This window comes from Schistocerca nitens, chromosome 4, assembly GCF_023898315.1.
Source record: "Schistocerca nitens isolate TAMUIC-IGC-003100 chromosome 4, iqSchNite1.1, whole genome shotgun sequence".
In the NCBI taxonomy this organism is placed as follows: Eukaryota; Metazoa; Arthropoda; class Insecta; order Orthoptera; family Acrididae; genus Schistocerca; species Schistocerca nitens.
In genome coordinates this window covers 962784761-962809744 of record NC_064617.1, presented here as the reverse complement: position 1 = coordinate 962809744, position 24984 = coordinate 962784761, and the positions used below count along the sequence as shown (strand labels likewise).

General features: G+C 45.7%; 1 protein-coding gene across 1 annotated transcript in view; it reads right to left on the bottom strand.

The window, feature by feature from the left end:
* Positions 1-21944, bottom strand: part of LOC126253644 (alpha-amylase 1-like) — a 75308-nt gene extending 53364 nt beyond the window's left edge. The window contains exons 1-3 of the mRNA XM_049955147.1: positions 21717-21944; positions 12668-12819; positions 9063-9231 (exon numbers count right to left, since the gene is read on the bottom strand). Of these exons, the coding sequence (XP_049811104.1) occupies positions 9063-9231; positions 12668-12819; positions 21717-21905 (510 nt within the window). The 5' untranslated portion in view covers positions 21906-21944. The remainder of the gene's footprint in view (positions 1-9062; positions 9232-12667; positions 12820-21716) is intronic.
* Between the last annotated feature and the right edge of the window lie 3040 nt (positions 21945-24984).

Here is a 24984-nt window from a genome sequence, read left to right as displayed (position 1 = left end):
ATGAGAGTCGCTTCTGCCATGGTGCCAATGATGGTCGTATGCGTGTTTGGCGCCATGCAGGTGAGCGCCACAATCAGGACTGCATACGACCGAGGCACACAGGGCCAACACCCGGCATCATGGTGTGGGGAGCGATCTCCTACACTGGCCGTACACCACTGGTGATCGTCGAGGGGACACTGAATAGTGCACGGTACATCCAAACCGTCATCGAACCCATCGTTCTACCATTCCTAGACCGGCAAGGGAACTTACTGTTCCAACAGGACAATGCACGTCCGCATGTATCCCGTGCCACCCAACGTGCTCTAGAAGGTGTAAGTCAACTACCCTGGCCAGCAAGATCTCCGGATCTGTCCCCCATTGAGCATGTTTGGGACTGGATGAAGCGTCGTCTCACGCGGTCTGCACGTCCAGCACGAACGCTGGTCCAACTGAGGCGCCAGGTGGAAATGGCATGGCAAGCCGTTCCACAGGACTACATCCAGCATCTCTACGATCGTCTCCATGGGAGAATAGCAGCCTGCATTGCTGCGAAAGGTGGATATACACTGTACTAGTGCCGACATTGTGCATGCTCTGTTGCCTGTGTCTATGTGGCTGTGGTTCTGTCAGTGTGATCATGTGATGTATCTGACCCCAGGAATGTGTCAATAAAGTTTCCCCTTCCTGGGACAATGAATTCACGGTGTTCTTATTTCAATTTCCAGGAGTGTATTTCGGACGTAATGCCCCAGAAATAAATGATAAATATGTCCGATCCGCCGGTTCTAACCAAGGTTTTCAGGAGGCTTCCCTTGGTCGGCTACCAGTCCGTATGGAATTTGACCGAAAAGTATCTGGCTCTCTAGCGAATCATAGCTCGTATAGCTCGCTCTGTCATTAGGGGTAGGAAATGGAAAGTGTTAAAAAAAATTCTGCGTAGTTTGGTGTCCTAATGCCCATTAAGATAAAAGTTTATCAGCTGTCAAGGTGAATTTTATCTGCATCGTACTCGTCCAGTAGGTCATTATTAATCCGTGAAAAAATAAGAGGATAGATTAAACATAGTACGACTAGTGAAATATAGAATGCGTCATTCAGACCCACTAATGTCATTGTTTACATCCAAAATATTCGTTCGCCCAAATTATGAATATGGAATGCAAGCCTGAATAATCCGTCCAATCAAACTTGGAAGGTCATGTCTGTTAACAACAGAATGCTGGTGACGTAGGATATGACTTTCCTTCTGCTCATTATTCGAAAATCTCAGTCCAAAAACTTAGGAAACAGTGCGCTACATATGGGCTCGACAGACTAAAATACTCGGTTTCCACGAAATACCTGCATCAGCAGAACTTTGCACTTTCAACTATCCGCGCTTCAAATACATACTGAGTGATTCAGTTTCCCCTAACGACATCGTTTTATGCAACCTGCAGTGTAGCATCCGGCCTTCAAAAACCACGAACGGGATTTTCATATTCTCTTGCATACTCTGCGCAATCTATTAGTCCTACAGAAAAAATGAATAGGGTCTTTTTGTAGAAAATTTAATGTAGCTAAATTCTATAGAGGAATATATTTTTGTTAGAAGCCGTAGTTCTCGTGTTATTCATGGAAAACGTGCAACAGTTACCTTCAAACGCAAACCCAGTCCCATTCTGAGCCCCCACCGTTCAGAACTTCTAGTATGTTGTTCATGGCACTCCCTCCTATTACTTAACAAATATTTGCGACTGCATGAATTATTTCCGAGACTCGACCTCTTTGGTCTTCGTTGACGGGCCTTACTACATTGCTTGTAAGAGTTAAGTTGGGCCCGAATTGTCAACGTAATTAGCTTTACCGTAACTTTTACAAAAGTCATTTTCCATTCATTACCCTCAGGAGCACGTTTCAGTTAATAATGCTAAGTAATACCCAACTGGCATAACAGCCGAATCAATAGTGTTCAAAAAATGTAGAATACCGGGAATAGTTCGTGTAGTCAGAAGTTTTTCTACAACGGAAGGAGGGTGTGCCACGAAAAATATACTAGAAATCCTGAGTGGAGAGGGATGAATGTGGGGATGGAGGTGAGTTTTCCTTGAATTACTCGTAAAGAGCGGCCTCCAGAAAAACCGTGTCCCGGTACAAAAATTAACTACACTATATTTTCTACAAAAAGATCCCGTTCATTTTTCTGTAAGACTAGTAGATTGCGCGTAGTGAGCGAGAGAATAAGAAAATCTCGTACGGGAATTTTTAAGGACAGATACAATATTGTGGGTTGGATACACCGGTAGGAGCAGCAGAATCACCTTGAATATGCCCTTCATCTCATTCTTGTAGCTATATCACACATACTCCATCAGTCAATTGTAAACAAAAAAACAGCTGAACAAGAGCACTGATATATCAACAACGCCATCTGAAATATGGGATGATACAGCAGAAGAAGAAAGAACTGAAATCATCACATTAGCTAGCATAGAAACTATATGATTCAAAAAGAGGAATTATGCCACTACTGACCATTAAAATTGCTACACCACGAAGATGACGTGCTACAGACGCAAAATTTAACCGACGGGAAGAAGATGCTGTGATATGCAAATGATTAGCTTTTCACAGCATTCACACAAGGTTGGCGTCGGTGGCGACACCTACAACGTGGTGACATGAGGAAAGTTTCCAACCGATTTCTCATACACAAACAGCTGTTGAACTGCGTTGAGTGTGAAACGTTGTGATGCCTCGTGTAAGGAGGATAAATGCGTACCATCACGTTTCCGACTTTGATAAACGTCGGATTGTAGCCTACCGCGATTGCGGTTTATCGTATTGCGACATTGCTACTCGCGTTGGTCGAGACCCAATGACTGTTAGTAGAATACGGAATCGATGGGTTCAGGAGAGTAATACAGTACGTCGTACTGGATCCCAACGGCCTCGTATCACTAGCAGTCGAGATGACAGGCGTTTTATCCGCATGGCTGTAACGGATCGTGCAGCCACGTCTCGATCCCTGAGTCAACAGATGGGGGCGTTTGCAAGACAACAACCATCTGCACGAACAGTTAGATGACGTTTGCAGCAGCATGGACTATCAGCTCGGAGACCATGGCTGCGGTTAACCTTGACGCTGCATCACGGACAGGAGCGCCTGCGATGGTGTACTCAACGAAGAACCTGGGTGCACGAATGGCAAAACGTCGTTTTTTCGGATGAATCCAAGTTCTGTTTACAGCATCATGATGGTCGTAGCCGTGTTTGATGACATCGCGGTGAACGCACATTGAAAGCACACATTCGTCATCGCCATACTGGCGTATCACCCGGCGTGATGGTATGCGGTGCCATTGGTTACACGTCTCGGTCACCTCTTGTTCGCATTGACGGCACTTTGAACAGTGGATGTTACATTTCAGATATGTTACGACCCGTGGCTCTACCGTTCATTCGATCCCTGAGAAATCCTACATTTCAGTAGATTAATGCGCGACCGCATGTTGCAGGTCCTGTACGGGCCTTTCTGGGTACAGAAAATGTTCGACTGCTGCCCTGGCCAGCACATTCTCCAGATCTCTCACCAATTGAGAAGGTCTGGTCAACGGTGGCCGAGCAACTGGCTCGTCACAATACGCCAGTCACTACTCTTGAAGTACTGTGGTATCGTGTTGAAGCTGTATGGGTAGCTGTACCTGTACACGCCATCCAAGCTCTGGTTGACTCAATGCCCAGGCGTATCAAGGCCGTTATTATGGCCAGAGGTTGTTGTTCAGGGTACTGATTTCTGAGGATCTATGCACCCAAATTGCTTGAAAATGTAATCACATGTGTGTTCTAGCATAATATATTTGTCCAATGAATACCCGTTTATCATCTGCATTTCTTCTTGTGTATCAATTTTAATGGCCAGTAGTGTAATATATCAGTCAGTTTATACAAAGCAACAGGACACAAAATCCTTGACATGAAACGAAGAGTCTCAGCTGTGGTTTTTATGCAGAGAAGTTTTTTTCTCAGCAGTAATGTAAATTTCGAGGTTAGTAAGTATAGAAATGTCAGTCTCCGATCCAGTAGCATTAAACACACTGAGGTCACAGAAGTCATTAGATGCCTCCTAAAATCGTGTCGGAGCTCCTTTTCCCTGGCGTGATGCAGCATCTCGACGTGGCCGGCCTGGACTCAACAAGTTGCTGGAAGTCCTCTGCAGAAATACTGAGCAATTCTGCCTCTATAGCCGTCCATAATTACGAAAGTGGTTCGGGTGCATCATTTTATGTACGAACGAACCTGTCTATTATGTCCCATAAATGTTCGATAGGATTCACGCCGGGCGACGTGGATGGCGAAATCATTCGCTCGAACTGTCCGGAATCCTCCTCAAACCAATCGCAAACACAACTGCGGCCCGGTGACATTGCGCATTGTCATCATTAAAAATTCCATCATTGTTTGGGAAGATGAAGACTATGAAGGCTGAAAATGGTCTCCGGGAAGCCATACATAACCATTTACAACAGTAATCAGTCCAGTTGATCAGAGAACCCCCGTCCATCTCATGTAAGTACAGCCCACATCATTATGAAGCCACCACCAGCTTCCACAGCGCATTGTTGACAGCTTGCGTCCATTTCTTCGTGGCTACCATCAGCTCTTACCAACTGGAATCGGAACTGACTGAAGAGAAAACGGTTTTTCAAGCGTCGAGGGTCCAACTTACATGGTCACGGAGCCAGGAGAGGCGCTACAGGCGATGTCGTGCTGTTAACAAAGGCACTCGCGCCTGTGGTCTGCTGCTGTAGCCCCTTCATCCCCAAATTTCGCCTCATTCTCCTGAAGAATACGTACGTCGTATGTCCCATATCGATTTCTGCGGTTATTTCACGCAGTGTTGCTTGTCTCTTAGTACTGACAACTCCACGCTAACAGCCGGCCGAGGCGGCCAAGCGGTTCTTGGCGCTACAGTCTGGAACCGCGTGACCGCTACGGTCGCAGGTTCGAATCCTGCCTCGGGCATGGATGTGTGTGATGTCCTTAGGTTAGTTAGGTTTAAGTAGTTCTAGGTTCTAGGGGACTGATGAGATCATATGTTAAGTCCCATAGTGCTCAGAGCCATTTGAACCATTTTCCACGCTAACACCACTGCACTAGGTCGTTAAGTGAAGGCCGTCAGCCGCTGCCTTGTCGGTGGTGAGAGGTAATGGCTGAAATGTGGTTTTCTCGGCTTACACATGACATCTCGAAATCTTGAATACCCTAAAAACTTTCGAAATGGAACGTCTCGTGCGTCTTTCTCCAACTGCCATCCAGCGTTCAAAATCAGAAACCTTTTCGCACTTATCACCTGAGTACAGCCGGCCGAAGTGGCCGCGCGGTTAAAGGCACTGCGGTCTGGAACCGCAAGACCGCTACGGTCGCAGGTTCGAATCCTGCCTCGGGCGTGGATGTTTGTGATGTCCTTAGGTTAGTTAGGTTTAACTAGTTCTAAGTTCTAGGGGACTAATGACCTCAGCAGTTGAGTCCCATAGTGCTCAGAGCCGTTTGAACCTGAGTACAAATGACGACTCCGCCAAAGCACTGCCCTTTTATACTTGTGTACACGATACACGTGGCAAAAGAGGCATTTTATAAGAAAAGGAGAATTTTTTGCAGCGGTCTCGACAGAGAACTGAGGAACAGACTCACAAAATGTCTTGTATGGAGTGTTCATCCGTATGGCGCAAAAAAAAAACATGGACTTTGAGGAAGAAAGACAGAGATGTGGCCATGGCAGAGGATGGAAGGAATAAGTTGGATGCACAGAGGAAAAAATAAAGAGGTACTGAGAAGAGTGGGAGAGAAAAAACAGTTACTAGATGTAATAAAAAGAAGAAAAAGAAATTGGACTGGGCATATATTAAGAAAGAATGACGGAGTGATAAAAACAGTTTCAGAAGGTTATGCAGAAGGGAAGAGGAAACGAGGTAGGAAGAGATTTCAGATACTGGATGACGTGATGGACGGTACAACATACAGCAGCCTTAAGGAGGAAGCAAGGGATCGCAGAAAATGGGGAGGCAAAGGACCTGCTAATATAGCAGAAAACTGACGATGGTGATGGTGGTGGTGGTGGTTAGTGTTTAACGGCCCGTCGACAACGAGGTCATTAGAGACGGAGTGCTAGCTCGGGTTAGGGAAGGATTGGGAACGAAATCGGCCGTGCCCTTTCAAAGGAACCATCCCGGCATTTGCCTGAAACGATTTAGGGAAATCACGGAAAACCTAAATCAGGATGGCCGGAGACGGGATTGAACCGTCGTCCTCCCGAATACGAGTCCAGTGTGCTAACCACTGCGCCACCTCGCTCGGTAACTGATGATGGTGACGAGAGACTACCGCCATATGTATATGTGCATATTGCTATTCCATGTCTTCTGTCACCTCAGTATACTGTGTCCACAGCAAATTAGAACAAAAGATTAAAAGTAGACAGTGCAACAGCAACATTAAATACAACTGTCGAAAGTAGATATAATGAGATTATTCAAGTTTCCGCCAAGAGCTCACAAATTAAGCAAATGGCACACACGATACTGAATCAGAGTTTTGTTCCAATAATTTTAATTTTGGAACTTCCTGGAAGATTAAAACTGTGTCCCGGACCGAGACTCGAACTCGGGACCTTTGCCTTTCGCGGGCAAGCCCTCTACCAGGTTCGCAGGAGAGCTTCTGTAAAGTTTGGAAGGTAGGAGACGAGGTACTGGCAGAAATAAAGCTGTGAGGACGGGGCGTGAGTCGTGCTTGGGTAGCTCAGTTGGTAGAGCGCTTGCCCGCGAAAGGCATAGGTCCCGAATTCGAGTCTCGGTCCGGCACACAGTTTTAATCTGCCAGGAAGTTTCATATCAGCGCACACTCCGCTGCAGAGTGAAAATCTCATTCTGGAATTTTAATTTTAACGGCGCTGTAATTCGTATTAAATACTCGACAGTCCCCGAAAGTCAACTTTTGTGTCTAAACCCATTTGAAGTGAATGAATGAACATTTGAGCCTACAAGAGAGAAAAAACCTTTAAGAGGGAGTTATTGATTGTAAATCTGATTACCCGATAACTTAGAATGAATTTCAACTTCACACGAGGGTAAGTCAATTATTACCCGCAAAGTAGTTACAAAATTTTATTGTAATCATATAGGAAACTTACAAGAACGTCATTTTTCGACATAGTCTATTTGCATTTCAACGCACTTGCTCCATCGTTGTACATGCTTCCTGATGCTCTCATAAAAGAATGTTCTCGTTTGAGCTGCGAGCCAAGAATGCACCGCTTCTTTCACTGCTTCGTTCGAGGCAAATCGACGGCCATTTAATACCTGTTTGAGTGGACCAAACAAGTGACAGTGCGAAGGGGCAACAGCTGGACTGTATGGAGGATGATCCAGAACTTCAGATTTGAGTTTCTGGAGCGTTTCAGCAGTGTGGGCAGCAGTATGTGGACGGGCATTGTCGTGCAACAATACAACACCTTTTGACAGCAATCCTCGGCGTTTGCTTCGAATTGCAGGCTTTAGCCTGGCAGTAAGCATCTCACTGTAACGTACACTGTTTATTGCTGTGCTCCTTTCCCCATAATGTTCCAGTACTGGACGCTGTGCGTCCCAAAAAACCGTAAGCATCAGTTTTCCTGCGGACGATTGGGTCTTGATCTTTTTCTTGCACGGCGAATTTGGATGTTTCCATTCAATACCGTGCCGTTTACTCCCCGGCCCGTAATGATGGATCCTTGTTTCGTCACCAATAATGATCCTGTCCTATAAGTTGTCCCCTTCGTTACTATAGCGATCCAAATGTTTTTCGCAGATGTCCAAGCGCGTATTTTTTATGCAACAGTGTGAGTTATTTTGGGACCCACCTTGCACAAACTCTATGAAACCAAAGTCTGTTGTGGATGATTTCTTAGGCAGAACCACGACTAATTTGCAGACAATGTGCCACTTCGTCTATAGTTAATCGTCTGTCTCAGAGAACCATTTCACGTGAACGCTCAATGGTTTCTTCATTTGTGGCGGCAAGCAGTCGTCCGGCTCCTTCATCGTGCATAACACTTGTGCGACAATTTCGGAATTTTTCAATCCATTCGAAAGACACTCCTTTGTGGTAAAACACTGTTGCCGTACTGTACCGGAAGTCTTCGATGAATTTCAGCTCCTGATATGCCTTACGACCAGAAAAAACGGACCACTAAATGTTGCTCTTCTTTGGTGCAAATAGACAGCGGAGCAGTCATGGTTAACAACACGGCAGCGATAACGAAAATAACTTAACAGTTTGAAAATTGCAAAGAAATAACTACAACTAAACAAAGCATGCGTCATCAACGTAAAACGACAGTAGTACCAAAATAATCAAAAATATAACTAAACTGCGGATACTAATCGATTTAGCCTCGTATGTTGAAAGGAAGGAGAAGTCACGATTTGTTTGTTATGTGAATCAGTACGTGAATGATCTAGAGTAACATTATCCTAATGTTTAAAGAAATCAGGTCTTGAATTAATAATTTTTGTATTTAGTTTTGTATTTAGAAGGTTTCAGAACTCGTTGCTGAAATACGCTGTGTGGCCAAATGTCACGGAAGGCAGTGGATGTGATGCCAGTTCTAGGCAGTGCATTTGTCTCCATACAGCCCTGCTATAAATGGGTTTCTGACGCCTCACATTCAAAACGCCAGCGATCTCAGGCACAGTACATCGTCGGCTGCCCCTTAAGGCTCTACACAGGCGACGTTTCGTCCGTTCGTCAAATCACTTTGTGGTCGCCCTGTATGGCGGTTTACGCGACTAGAAACATTGTCGCTGCGATTTTGATGATCCACCTAAGATGCTCTTGGCCTCGCAAACCCGAATTCTTGTGTAACTTCTGATATCCTATGACCCATGTGTCTTACACCAGTTATCAACCAACGTTCGTAGTTGCACTCTTCGGGTACCACGCCCACACTTGTGCACTAGCCGCGAAGTTTAAGTATCATACAGTGCACCTCTTCAAATGAAACAACGCTTCGCATACCTTTTGGCGACTCGTTGTACAGAGACGGCGTAATCAGTACGTACGTTGTTGGCGTCCTGGTAGTTGTTGACGAGGCAGTAGGGGTGGAAGTTGTCCTTGGTATACGGCACGTCTGGGTAGCTGTAGGCAGCGGTGTCGGGTATGGATCCCCCAGTGCCCACCTCTCCGTCCCAGGTACCCGTCATGTGGTTCAGGATGACGTCAGCGTAGATCCTGCAGAAAGTAATTTTTTCTTTATTGTTATTTCATGCCCACTCGCCCCATGTAGGAGGGGTACGGGGCTGGCAGCGGTACAGATAACCCCCTCTTCAACCAGAAGTACGTAATACTAACACAGATGCTACAAACGGAAAAATAAGGAGACACAAGTACTATGAATTCTACAATAATTGAGAAGGTGATACGAATGGGTGAAACATAAATAATAAAATAATGTCTTTATGAACTAGTAGAAGCCGACCTCGTGGAAGATCAGTTTGGATTCCTTAGAAATATTGGAACACGTGAGGCAATACTGACCCTACGACTTACCTTAGAAGCTAGATTAAGGAAAGGCAAACCCACGTTTCTAACATTTGTAGACTTAGAGAAAGCTTTTGACAACGTTGACTGGAATAATCTCTTTCAAATTCTGAAGGTGGCAGCGGTAAAACACAGGGAGCGAAAGACTATTTACAATTTGTACAGAAACCAGATGGCAGTTATAAGAATCGACGGGCACGAAAGGAAAGCAGTGGTTGGTAAGGGAGTGAGACAGGGTTGTAGCCTCTCCCCGATGTTATTCAATCTGTATATTGAGAAGCAGTAAGGGAAACAAAAGAAAAATTCGGAGAAGGTATTAAAATCCATGGAGAGGAAATAAAAACTTCGAGGTTCACCGATGACATTGCAGTTCTCTCAGAGACAGCAAAGGACTTGAAAGAGCAGTTGAATGGAACGGACATTGTCTTGAAAGGAGGATATAAGATGAACATCAACAAAAGCAAAACGAGAATAATGGAATGTAGTCGAATTGAATCGGGAGATGCTGCGGGAATTAGATTAGGAAATGAGACGTTTAAAGTAGTAAATGAGTATTGCTATTTGGGGAGCAAAATAACTTATGATGGTCGAAGTAGAGAGGATATAAAATGTAGACTGGCAATGGGATGGAAAGCCTTTCTGAAGAAGAAAAATTTGTTAACATCGAGTATAGATTTAAGTGTCAGGAAGTTGTTTCTGAAAGTATTTGTATGGAGTGTAGCCATGTATCGAAGTGAAACATGGACGATAAATAGTTTGGACAAGAAGAGAATAGAAGCTTTGGAAACGTGGTGCTACAGAACAATGCTGAAAATTAAAGGGGTAGATCACATAACTAATGAGGAGGTTTTGAATAGAATTGGGGAGAAGAGAGGTTTGTGGCACAACTTGACTAGAAGAAAGGATCGGTTGGTAGGACATGTTCTGAGGCATCAAGGGATTACCAATGTAGTGTTGGAGGGCAGCATGGAGGGTAAAAATCGTAGTGGGAGACCAAGAGATGAATACACTAAGCAGATTGAGAAGGATGTAGGTTGCAGTAGCTACTGGGAGATGAAGCAGCTTGCACAGGATAGAGTAGCATGGAGAGCTGTATCAAACCAGTCTCAGGACTGAAGACCACAACAACAACAACATGAATCGTTTTAAAACAGTGATTAAAATGTGGACAGATAGTACAGTTAAAAATCGTGAGAAACACTTGAAGAGTAACAATTGAAAAAACACTGTGAAAACACTGAACAGAGCAACATCCATTTTCACTATAACTGGGAAAGGACCTGCCCTGGGACGGTAGATTGTAGAGGAAAAGAAGGTGTGGTATGGAGAGAGATGGGTGAGTGGTGGTGACAAGGTTGGTGAACTGGGAAGAGGTTTTGACAAAGATAGGGATGGCTGCAGAGGACAAGTAGAGAGGCCAACGAATTGTAGATTGGAGAGTAAAAGGGGGCGGAGGCGGCAGGGAAGGGGAAAAGGATGGAGTGTGGTAGGTGGCGAGGAGGAGGAGAGAGCCCTGGGGGAGTGGATGGATAGGGTAGCATTGGATTGGAGTCGGTAGGACGGATATATGTTGGGGCGGAGTTCGTGGTCCGGAAGAGGAAGACGGTTGAAATTTGTTTGTGAGGGGATGGGGAGGGTGTGCAGGTGAAGGGTACGGCGGAATGTGTAGGTAGAGGCGCGGCAGCACACTAGGGTTGGTAAGGACAGGGGACACGCTAGGATCGTCGGATTCGAGTTTACGGACGGTGCAGATTCTTTAGCGGTGTTCAGTTTGAGTGAGGAGAGGTGGGAATTTGATGAGCTGGTAAAGGATGCTCGTATGGGAAGCAGAAAGTATTTTGTTTTCGCTCTTTATAGTTTCGAAATTTTCCTTTCTTACTCTTGGTCTGATGGCTATGAGTACGTTCGTAGATGGCAACATTCTGGGAACGAAAGAAATGGGGGTACGCTACTATTAAAATAAGTTCTCTGACGAGCGATGTCCGAACTCCAGACTGTGATAAGATACGAGGCTACTTGATTGACATTCCCTTTCCATTCACTTTTGTTGTGCGGAGTAGGATGAAGATAATCCCGACAGAAAATTCTTTGTTCAGCAAGCCCGATATACGGAATTTTCCATACTAAGAAGTCACAGCACTTTATAGTGAAGTCTTTTTCTTTCTGTCCACAACACTTCTTGAATGTGTCTCTAAGCCAAATGTTGATCGATATTTCTTTTTCCCTGTCTCAAAATCGGTTGAGGTATTACGTGTCATGTATATTATTTGATCGACTTTCCCCCTCCGTCGACGCTAGTTGCAAACCTCTGCGCGCTAGATGGCTCCGAACTGTAGAATGTAACACGGCGGCGTGTAACAGAACTATGTCGGTGCGTCAAAACAGCGTGATAATCGCAGAAAACGTGCCTCCGATTGAAATCCGTAGAAAAATGAAAGCTGTGTACGTTGTTTATTTCATCGATATCAGGAACGTTCGACAGTGTGTTGTTTGTGCTCGTAATGAAGTAAACCGTGGTGCTAATCTCAGTGTGTGAAAAAGAACTTGCAGTATTGCCAAAACTGAAAGACGCCTTCGAGGATATCACTTCCATAGTGATGAAGCGGTACAAGCAGAGGTGAGGTTGTGGGTCTGTCAACAAAGTCATCCACTATACACTGACGCTAGCAACAAATTGAAATCTCGTCGGAAGAAATATTTTCGGCGGCAAGGTGGCTATGTTGAGATATATATATCCAGATATGAAGAATAAAGACGTAGATTGTTAACTTGTTAATTTGTTAATGGCAGCCAGTTGCACCGCGGAAATATTGTGCCAAGATGACGTTATGATCCGGCTGCACACCCGAGAAGAATATTATCTGTAGTGACGTTTACACGTTGAATAAAGTGTGTGTAAGCCGTAGTTTGTAAATAGTTTACCTTTTTTCCATGTAGTTCAATAATTGTCACGCTGCATAAAACATAGAGGCATATGCGTTTTTGCGTATAGGGACCCAAAGAGAAACTCGTGACTTTTTCGTGTTGTAAAATAAACAAAGCGGGGCCTTCTTTGTATGTTCTCCAGAGAAAAATGCGACTTGCGTGATGCAGTGTAATATATGTTCGGTGCACAGTAGGCGCTTACCTGACACCCACGTCGTTGCAGCGCTTCACCATGTCGGCGAAAGCGGCCTCGTCTCCGGAGCGCGTGACCAGGTTGTAGGAGACGGGCTGGTACCTCTCCCACCAGGGGCGGTTGCGCTGCGTGATGGCCAGGTTCTCCGTAGGGGGCGACACCTGCAACACAGCGATGACCACTCACAGTGCTGCTCAAGAGGCGGCCAATCGCTGACCCCGGAAATCCTTGCACGTGTGCAGATGGTTGATACTGCCAGGTGATCTATGAATGCACTGTACGGACAGTCTGGACATCGAGAAAAGGTTCGCATACTTCATTTGAACGTCAGTGTACGAACTGGAAGGGTCTATTCTTACAGCCCACGGATTCTACACCAAATACGAGGGTCACTCCAAAAGAAATGCACACTATTTTTTTTGAAATCCATCTTTTATTCTACATATTTGATAGTTTTACATTGTGTAGATACATCCTTTAGGAACAATATTTCATTTCCCCACATAATTTCCATCCCTCTTAACTGCCTTACCCCATCTTGAAACCAGCGCCCGTATACCCGCACGGTAAAATTCTGGAGCAACCTGTTGGAGCCACTGTTTGGTAGCGTGCCCAAGGGACTCATCATCTTCAAACCTTGTTCCACAAAGAAAGTCTTTCAATTTCCCAAAGAGACGATAGTCACATGGAGCAAGGTCAGGACTGTAAAGCGGGTGTTTCAGTGTTGTCCATCCGCGTTTTGTGATCGCTTCCATGGTTTTTTGACTGACACTCGGCCGTCCATTGCCGTGCAACAGCAAAACGTCCTGCTTTTGCCGATGTGGTCGAATACGACTCAGTCGAGTTTGAAGTTTCTTCAGTGTCGTCACATATGCATCAGAATTTATGGTGGTTCCACTTGGCATGATATCCACAAGAAAGAGTCCTTCGGAATCGAAAAACACCGTAGCCATAACTTTTCCAGCAGAAGGTGTGGTTTCGAAAATTTTTTTTCTTGGGTGGATTTGCATGATGCCACTCCATTGATTCCCTCTTCGTCTCTGGTGAAAAATGACGGAGCCATGTTACATCACCTGTCACAGTTCTTCCAAGAAATTCATCTCCACCATTCTCGTACTGTTCCAAAAGTTCGCTGGATACCGTATTTCTTGTTTCTTTGTGAGCCACTGTCAACATCCTGGGAACCCACCTGGCACAAACCTTTTTTAACGCCAACACTTCCAGTATTCTGCAAACACTTCCTTCCCCTGTCCAAACGTAGCGTGACAATTCGGTCACTGTGATGCGTCTGTCAGCAGTCAGCGTGGACAAATCTGTGACAGATCACCACCTATCCTGCTTTTTACAGATCTGACCGCTCTTTGACTGTCACATCCTGAGATGAGTACATTGTCGCCTTCTATTGGCTTCGCCGTCCTTCAGCGACTTTCCGTAGATGCTCACAACAGTAGCACTCGAAAAGCCATATCCGAGATGGTCGTTCGCAGGCGCTGTGCGATAACTACTTTGCATTTGTCAGATTCGCTGATGTCAGTGCATTTCCCCAGTTGCAGCCTTTGTCGTCGATAGAATGAGTACCTATTCGTCTCTCCTGCGCTTGTATACTATCTGATGTTTCCGGACACTAAGATGGGACGTTTCCATTGATCGACTTAACTATGGCTTGAACTGTGCTGGGGACAATGAGGTTCAGGAATACTGTGCTGGGAACACTTTCGAGGAGGTTCAGAATGCCAGTAGAGAAGAGGCAACTTATTCTTCCTCAAAATCCGAAATCAGACAAGGTACTAGCTTGCGACTGAGTGGATTGTCATGCTGATACTATCACGGTCTCCAGATAGCTCCTAAACTGTACGCAGCACACAGAGTTTTAAAATGTGTTCGTATCCTTCGCCTTTTAGCGTTTTCTTAAGCACAACAAGGACTTTACAATCCAACCAAGAAAAACACTCCGTTACGGTAACGCCACTTTCTCAGAGCTTCACTGATGGCACTACACGTAATGGCAGGTAGAGGTGTCCAGGCATTCGCCAAACCCAAACCCTTCCATCGGGCTGCCACAGGGCACAGAACGATTCAGCACTCTTGACGACTCCATTTAGCCACTGTCCAGTGACGTCGTCCCTCACGCTGCTTTAAGCATCGCTTAGCGTTTAGTACAGAAACCTGTGGCTTATGAACAGCTGCTCGACCACTGTACTCCATTATTTTTCACTTCCTCCGCACAGTCATTACTGGTCATGAGTGATTCCTCCCGCTGATTTCATGCGATGTTTTGGCAAGTACCCCCCGTAATGCTCTATGGACCGTTTCTATCAGTACAGGAGGTCTGGCAGGTCTTGGAATAGCTGTGGTTGATCCTTCGTACTTTCAGTTCGCAGTAACGTCGCAAACAGTCGTCTTGGGCTGCTTCAGATGGGTTAGAATGTTTCTGCACGATTTTTTACCCAGGTGACGTCAAATCACTAATCTATGATCGAAGTCGCTGAGGTCTCCTGACCGACCCATTCTGCTATTACAGCTTCTCTATTAACAGCACAATACTGCCCCCCCCCCCAACATCCTTTTATGACGTCTCCTCCTTTAATGACGTTTAGTCATCAATACCGATTTAGGGATGCTCGAATGATTTTTATCAGATGTTGTGTACCTTCATCATCGAGTCACAGACTACACCACTAGGTGGCATTCAGTCTCACTACACTTCGAGCTCCTTTGTGTGATGACAAAAACCGTCGATACCTCATGAGTGACACAGTATAAGTGAAGGGTATATCCACCATCCTGAGACGTTCTGTATGTTTGTTATGTCACACCAACTTCCACGTAATTGACAGGTACCTATTTGCCACGAGGTGATGGAACCGTCTTCACAACACACCTGTCAGTGTCTGACGTCACAGCATTATTGCTTTAATTGAAATATATAGGCAACACCCTTTCATATATACTGAGGAAACTCCCAGTTGCCCTGAGACACATCTGCTCTTGAAGTACATACTTTCCCACGATAGCACTTGCAACAGACCTTAATCTGTGTGACAGCTTCGGCATGCGAGAAGGCCTTTCCCGCTCCCTGCTGGCCAACAGCTAAGAGTGCCATTAAGCAAACTTAAAAAAATTGCGCTTAAAAGCTGAATATCGAGGGAAAGTACCAGGCCAAGAATGGAACAAGCCGTCATTCGTCAATGTGTTGCGACTGATTTGCATGCCTTGGAAACCACAAGCAGAAATTATGCTAACTGGTGAAACAAGTCTGAGGAGCTGGTTTCTGTGAACGTTCCAATGGGCCAGGGATTGTCTCATGGCAGCATAGATTCGTAAACAACAACAACAACAACTAGCTACAAATTTAACAAGTGAATGGAGTAAATTATCACATACATGTGCTTTATATTCCTCTACAGTTACGACTGTTGCAAACGAAATAAAAAATCATGCTGATTGAAAACTTACATGATCTGAAGTCTGTGCTCTGACAACTGCTACAAGAAAAATAAAAATTTGTTCACTGGACAACTGACCTCATCTTATTTATCAGTTCTTAGAACTGATTGTGTGTGGTGTGTGTGTGTGTGTGTGTGTGTGTGTGTGTGTGTGTATGTGTGTGTGAAACCTTATGGGACTTAACTGCTAAGGTCATCAGTCCCTAAGCTTACACACTACTTAACCTAAATTATCCTAAGGACAAACACACACACCCATGCCCGAGGGAGGACTCGAACCTCCGCCGGGACCAGCCGCACAGTCCATGACTGCAACGCACAAGACCGCTCGGCTAATCCCGCGCGGCTTAGAACTGATTCAAGTAAAATAAACATGTCTGCTTACGTTCATACCAACATGATCCTTAACTTCTAAAGCTGTTGCCAACAAAGAAGTATTTGGAGTTTCCTGCCACTCACCTATCGGCGCGATATACTGCTTTGTCGGTATGCCTGTCGGCTACTGGCAATGCCCGACCACCCGTCTTATCGTTCCTTTTTTGATGACTCTCTCGACCGTCAATACGGGTTGTATGTCTCTGCCCTGCTACCCCCTGGAGTTCGCTTTCGTCGCCTCCTTCAACACCTTAATTTTTCACTCCCTGCAACCTTTCGAGTGGGCGAGAGCCACACGCCACCTTGGCTCCAGGCTCAGGTTCGCGTCCACCTTGACCTCTGCTCGCTCCCGAAGGTGGTTACCCCCGGTTCAGTCTACCACTCCCGTTTTGTCGAACTTCGTTCGAAGTTCATTAATATGACCTTCATTTATACAGATGGCTCTAAGACCAATGACGGAGTCGGGTGTTCTTTTATTGTCGGGGCACAAAGTTTCAAATACCGGCTCCATGGCCACTGTTCAGTCTTCACAGCTCAGCTCTTTGCCCTCTACCAGGCTGTTCTTTACATCTGCCGCCACCGACATTCTGCATATGTCATCTGTTCCGATTCCCTGAGCGCTATCCAGAGCCTCAGTGATCCGTACCCGGTTCACCCTTTCGTGCACCGGATCCAACGCTCTCTTCGGCAGCTGGTGGACGTCGGTTCTCCGGTTAGCTTTATGTGGGTTCCTGGCCATGTCGGTATCCCTGGGAACGAAGCTGCAGATGCCGCGGCCAAGGCTGCGGTCCTCCAGCCTCGGACAGCTTCTTGTTGTGTCCCTTCGTCAGATTGTAGCAGGGTCATTTGTCGGCGCATTTTATCGCTGTGGCATGCCGATTGGGCTGCACTTACAGACAACAAGCTTCGGGCCTTGAAACCTCTTCCCGTGGCTTGGACGTCCTCCTCACGCCCTTCTCGGTGGGAGGAGGTAGTTTTGGCCCGGTTACGAATTGGACACTGCCGGTTTAGCCATCGCCATCTGCTGACGGCTGCGCCGGCGCCGTTCTGCCCATGTGGGCAATTGCTGACGGTCCGCCACATTTTAACGTCCTGTCCGGATTTTAACACACTGCGTCTTGATCTTGGCCTGCCGTGTACTCTAGCAGCCATTTTAGCGGATGACCCACGGGCAGCTGCTCGCGTTCTTCATTTTATCAATTTGACAACCCTCTCTAAGGACATTTGATTATGCTGTTTTCTTTTTTTTAATCCTATGCCTGTCAGTCTGTCTTTTATCGTGTTTTCCGTTTCGTTGCTGTTTTAAACTTGTGACTCGCGGAGCATTCCTAACGTAGTCTGGGCGCTAATGACCGTTGAAGTTGTGCGCCCTAAAACCACAAAAAAAACTGTCCAATCATGGAGTTCATTTCTACAAAGTACCACGTGGTACATTCGTATTCGGGATGGCTACAATTAAAGTGCCGCTAGTCATAGAGATCAACTGTGCGCTGTTATTATCGTATAGAAGTGGATTTTGGTAAATACTTTAATGCGCAAGGCGGAACCGATTCGTGCTGGAAAAGAATAGTTCCAAGTTCGGGCACCAGGTGAAAATCTGTTGCTGTGAATGCAAGAAAGACATACAGAGATGTTTCCATAATTATGTAATGGAATAAGAACAGGCCGCAGAGAGTAAAGGTCAAAGAAGTGAGAAATAAATAATGCTGATTTCATTATTAACTGCCACTTACACAATTTGTTCAATACGAGCTCCGGACTCCTCGATAAGATGATGTACAGGGCTGGATTTGCACCTAGTGGCCAAAATTGGAACTGCTTTTTCGAGTGTAAACACGTTCCGTATAAACACGTTAACATATCTACCAGTTTCGCTGCTATACGATAATTACAGCCCAGACTGGACCTCTGTCAGTAGATGCACCGTAATTACAGCTACCCAGTATGTCTCCCAACTCACATTCTGATATTTTCTCATTCAGCCTTTCCAGTTCTTTTCTGAAATTTGTCTGGGGCGAACTGAATTTCTCCCACTTTCTACAGGTGGCGATCAACAATGCACAGTATCTCTAGTACAAGGTGAAATGTATTGCCAGCGTGTCTCAGGGGGAATCGTCAATATTTAGGCAAATGACAGGAACTGTTATTCGAAGAAAAAAAGTCTAGTAAACGTCGGCTATAAAATGCACACCTTAAGAGCTAAGAGGAGTTGTTCAGCAGAAGAAAGTGTTTCACAGTGCGAAGATGAACAAGTGCTCGTAGCTCTTAAGGTATGCACTTCAGAGCCCGTGGTATCTGGACCCTTTTATTCTTTTTTTGCCCATGCTAACTCTTCCCAAAGTATGGAAAGCAAAGAGCTTGCCGTAGAAGAGAATTGTGTCATAGTATCAAAGATTAAGACTTTTAAGGTACATATTTAGGAGTCCGTGTTTATAAGACTTTCTTGCATCGAACGGTCGTTCCTGTCGTATCTCTGAATATTGTCCATTCCTCCTGCGACACCCTGTAGATTAAACGAGTAACAAAATGGCTCTAAACACTTTGGCACAACATCTGAGGCCATCAGTCCGCTAAACGTGCATCAATATTTTTGGAGTTCTACAGGTTTCTTCGATATAGAGCGAAAAACCGTCAGTAGCATAGTCAGATAGTCAAATGTATTTCGCAATACTCAGTGTTGCGTAAAAAATGTTGAGGACCCCTTAACGGCGAGGCCGGCCGAAGTGGCTGAGCGGTTCTAGGCGCTTCAGTCTGGAACCGCGCGGCCGCTACGGTCGCAGGTTCGAATCCTGCTTCGGGCGTGGCTGTGTGTGATGTCCTTAGGTTAGTTAGGTTTAAGTAGTTCTAAGTTCTAGGGGACTGATGACCTCAGCTGTTAACTTCCATAATGATCACAAGGGAACCTCCCCCCCCCCCCTCCCCCCGTCAGATTTAGTTATAAGTTTATAAGTTGGCACAGTGGATAGGCCTTGAAAACTGAACATACATCAATCGAGAAAACAGGAAGAAGTTGTGTGGAACTATGAAAAAAATAAGCAAAATATACCAACTGAGTAGTCCATGCGCAAGATAGGCAACATCAAGGAGAATATGAGCTCAGGAGCGCCGTGGTCCCGTCGTTAGCGTGAGCAGTTGCGGAATGAGAGGTCTACATCTACATCTACATTGATACTCCGCAAGCCACCCAACGGTGTGTGGCGGAGGGCACCCTACGTGCCACTGTCATTACCTCCCTTTCCTGTTCCAGTACGTATGGTTCGCGGGAAGAACGACTGTCTGAAAGCCTCCGTGCGCGCTCTAATCTCTCTAATTTTACATTCGTGATCTCCTCGGGAGTTATAAGTAGGGGGAAGCAATATATTCGATACCTCATCCAGAAACGCACCCTCTCGGAACCTGGCGAGCAAGCTACACCGCGATGCAGAGCGCCTCTCTTGCAGAGTCTGCCACTTGAGTGTATTAAACATCTCCGTAACGCTATCACGGTTACCAAATAACCCTGTGCGCCGCTCTTCTTTGGATCTTCTCTATCTCCTCCGTCAACCCGATCTGGTACGGATCCCACACTGATGAGCAATACTCAAGTATAGGTCGAACGAGTGTTTTGTAAGCCACCTCCTTTGTTGATGGACTACATTTTCTAAGCACTCTCCCAATGAATCTCAACCTGGTACCTGCCTTACCAACAATTAATTTTATATGATCATTCCACTTCAAATCGTTCCGCACGCATACTCCCAGATATTTTACAGAAGTAACTGCTACCAGTGTTTGTTCCGCTATCATATAATCATACAATAAAGGATCCTTCTTTCTATGTATTCGCAATACATTACATTTGTCTATGTTAAGGGTCAGTTGCCACTCCCTGCACCAAGTGCCTATCCGCTGCAGATCTTCCTGCATTTCGCTACAATTTTCTAATGCTGCAACTTCTCTGTATACTACAGCATCATCCGCGAAAAGCCGCATGGAACTTCCGACAGTATCTACTAGGTCATTTATATATATATTGTGAAAAGCAATGGTCCCATAACACTCCCCTGTGGAACGCCAGAGGTTACTTTAACGTCTGTAGACGTCTCTCCATTGATAACAACATGCTGTGTTCTGTTTGCTAAAAACTCTTCAATCCAGTCACACAGCTGGTCTGATATTCCGTAGGCTCTTACTTTGTTTATCAGGCGACAGTGCGGAACTGTATCGAACGCCTTCCGGAAGTCAAGAAAAATAGCATCTACCTGGGAGCCTGTATCTAACCATCCATTACCCAAACTGGAGGAAGAAGAAACTTTCATTAAGGAAAAATTTAACCTCGCACCACAAAATAAAGTAGGTCCATTAATAAGAACAAATTGAGTAGTTTTACCTACTCCTCTTGTTTCGTTCTTTTTACCCTTCGCAGAAGATGTCGCAGCACCAAGAGTGCCGTCCTTGGTTCAAATCTTCCCCCGAGTGAAAAGTTGTGATTTTTTATTTTCAGACAATTATTATCTGTCCGTCCGTCCGATGCGAGGTAACTGCGCCGTACTATGGGGACGTTACACCAAAACAAACATAGAAACAGGCAGAAGGTAGAAGAATCTTTTTACCCATTCGTCAAGTGTACAAGTTAGGTGGGTCGACAACATATTCCTTTCATGTGACGCACATGCCGTCACCAGTGTGGTATAGAATATAGCAGACGTGTTTTCCTGTGGAGGAATCGGTTGACCTATGACCTTGCGATCAAATGTTTTCGGTTCCCATTGGAGAGGCACGTCCTTTCGTCTACTAATCGCACGGTTTTGCGGTGCGGTCGCAAAGCACAGACACTAAACATACTACAGTGAACAGAGACGTCAATGAAAGAACAGACAGATCATAACTTTGCGAAAATAAAGAAAGTAAACATTTCACTCGAGGGAAGATTTGAACCGAGGACCTCTCGTTCCGCAGCTGCTCACGCTAACCACGGGACCACGGCGCTCCTGTGCCCATGTTATCCTTGATGTTGCCTATCTTGCCCATGGACTACTCAGTTCGTATATTTTGCTTATTTTTTTCATAGTTCCACACAACTTCCTCCTGTTTTCTCGATTGATCTGTGTTCAGTTTTTCAAGGCCTATCCACTGTGCCAACTTATAACTAAATCTGAGGGGGGTTGCGATGGGGAGGTTACCTTGTCAGAGCCATTTGAACCTTAACGGCGAGTCGTACTCCTTGTGAGGAGTTGTTTAGGCAACCGGCGACTCACCTGCACACCACCGAAGCCCTTGGGGCCGAGGAAGTTCTCGCACTCGGCGGCGATGTCTGCCCACTTCCACTCGAACAGGTGCACCATGGCCGTCCTGCCGGGCAGCCAGTAGGGGTCCTTCTGCGCCATGGCGGCCGCCACGACGGCGGCCAACACGAGGAGCGCTCCACGGGCCGCTGGTGTCTGCATGCTGGCTGGCGAGCTCCCGAGGTGCTGACGCCCGCTGCCCGCTGCCGCGTCGTCTTATACCGGCGCGCGAAGGTCTGTCAATAGCGCGCCGGACCGCCGCCCCCCTCCTGACCAATCGCAACGCGAGGCGGTGCCGTGCGGGGGGGGGGGGGGGCGGATCCGCCTTGTTTTCGCGACGAGCCGGCTCCTGTTGTCACGCGGCGAGCGTCGGCTGCTCTACATGCAGTCCCTCGCCCTCCGTTACACCTGGACAAACATTTGTTCAGCCTGTTCCCTCACCTCGCCTACGACTGTCGCGTACTGGCCCCTGTTTCCAGTAGCTGCTGTTCCGCTACTTGCGGATGCAGTGAGTAGAAGCAAAGTGCCGGTTGTCTAGAGAACAGAGGCTGACCGCTAGGTTATCAGGCTTGTCTTTAGTCGGAGATTATTTACAAAAAAATGGTTCAAATGGCTCTGAGCACTATGCGACTTAACTTCTCAGGCCATCAGTCGCCTAGAACTTAGAACTAATTAAACCTAACTAACCTAAGGACATCACACACATCCATGCCCGAAGCAGGATTCGAACCTGCGACCGTAGCGGTCGCTCGGCTCCAGACTGTAGCGCCTAGAACCGAGTTTCATAATTTCAGAGGCCGTTAACATGTGTACAGAAATATGTTTGGTTTCATTTAAACTTCTGTTGGCCTATTTCGTATTTATAGACTGGACAGCTTCGGCAGTCCAGATAAGCCAGTGTCTTTTTTCCAAGATCAGCTTCTGCCTTGTTTTATGCCCGTCACACTTCCATTGTCAACCAATTTGTGATATTCTAGTAATTGCACCCAACGTCTTCGATACTATGTCGTATATGATGCGATATCTGTTATGGCTCTAAGCACTATGGGACTTAGCATCTGAGGTCATCAGTCACCGAGACTTAGAACTACTTCAACCTAACTAACCTAAGGACATCACACACATCCATGCCCGAGGCAGGATTCGAACCTGCGACCGTAGCAGCAGCGCGGTTCCGGACTGAAGCCCCTAGAACCTCTCGGCCACAGCGGCCGGCCATCTCTCCTACGTCTATGTCTACATCATACTCCACAAGCCACCTAATGATGTGTGGCGGAGGGTACTTTCAGTATCATTATTTGATCCCTCCAGCCCTATTCCACTCGCGAATAGTGTGTGGGAAGAATGATTGTCAGTAAGCCTTTGTATTGGCTCTAATTTCTCAAATTTTCTCCTCGCGGTCAATATGCGAGATGTATGTGGGGGGGAGCGTCTGGTGAGCAAGATGTATGAGACAGGCGAAATTTCCTCAGACTTCAAGAAGAATATAATAATTCCAATCCCAAAGAGAGCAGGTGTTGACAGATGTGAGAATTACAGAACTATCAGTTTAATAAGTCACAGCTGCAAAATACTAACGCGAATTCTTTACAGATGAATGGAACAACTGGTAGAAGCCGACCTCGGGGAAGATCAGTTTGGATTCCGTAGAAATGTTGGAACACGTGAGGCAATACTGACCCTACGACTTACCTTAGAAGAAAGATCATGGAAAGGCAAACCTACGTTTCTAGCATTTGTAGACTTAGAGAAAGCTTTTCACAATGTTGACTGGAATACTCTCTTTCAAATTCTAAAGGTGGCAGGGGTAAAATACAGGGAGCGAAAGGCTATTTACAATTTGTACAGAAACCAGATGGCAGTTATAAGGGTCGAGGGACATGAAAGGTAAGCAGTGGTTTGGAAGGGAGTATAACAGGGTTGTAGCCTCTCCCTGATGTTGTTCAATCTGTATATTGAGCAAGCAGTAAAGGAAACAAAAGAAAAATTCGGAGTAGGTATTAAAATCCATGGAGAAGAAATAAAAACTTTGAGGTTCGCCGATGACATTGTAATTCTGTCAGAGACAGCAAAGAACTTGGAAGAGCAGTTGAATGGAATGGACAGTGTCTTGAAAGGAGGATATAAGATGAACATCAACAAAATCAAAACGAGGATAATGGAATGTAGTCGAATTAAGTCGGGTGATGCTGAGGGAATTAGATTAGGAAATGAGACACTTAAAGTAGTAAAGGAGTTTTGCTATTTGGGGAGCAAAATAACTGATGATGGTCGACGTAGAGAGGCTGGCAATGGCAAGGAAAGCGTTTCTGAAGAAGAGAAATTTGTTAACATTGAGTATAGATTTAAGTGTCAGGAAGTCGTTTCTGAAAGTATTTTTTATGGAGTGTAGCCATGTATGGAAGTGAAACGTGGACGATAAATAGTTTAAACAAGAAGAGAATAGAAGCTTTCGATATGTAGTGCTACAGAAGAATGCTGAAGATTAGATGAGTGGATTACATAACTAATGAGGAGGTACTGAATAGAATTGGGGAGAAGTCAAATTTGCGGCACAACCTGACTAGGAGGAGGGATCGCTTTGTAGGACATATTCTGAGGCATCATGGGATCACCAATTTAGCATTGGAGGGCAGCGCGGAGGGTAAAAATCGTAGAGGGAGACCAAGAGATGAATACACTAAGCAGATTCAGAAGGCTGTAGGTTGCAGTAAGTACTGGGAGATGAAGAAGCTTGCACAGGATAGAGTAGCATGGAGAGCTGCATCAAACCGGTCTCAGGACTGAAGACCACAACAATAACAAACATATTTAAACTTGTGTTGGCCAATTTTGTCTTTATAGATTGGACAACTTCGGCAGTGCAGATTAGCCAGTATCTTTTTTCCAATATCAGTTTCTGCCTTGTTTCATGCCCGTCACACTTCCAACGTCAACCAATTTGTTATACTCTAGTACTTGCGCCCAACATCTTCGATATTTTCTTGGATATGATGCGATATCTGTCATCTCCTGCGTCTACATCTACATCATACTCCGCAAGCCACCTAATAGTGTGTCGCGGAGGGTACTTTCGGTACCATTATTTGATCCCTCCAACCCTGTTCCACTCGCGAATAGTGCGTGGGAACAATGATTGTCGGTAAGCCTCTGTATTGGCTCTTAGAATTTTCTCCTCGCGGTCAATATGCGAGATGTGGATAGGCCGGCCGGTGTGGCCGAGCGGTTCTAGGCGCTACAG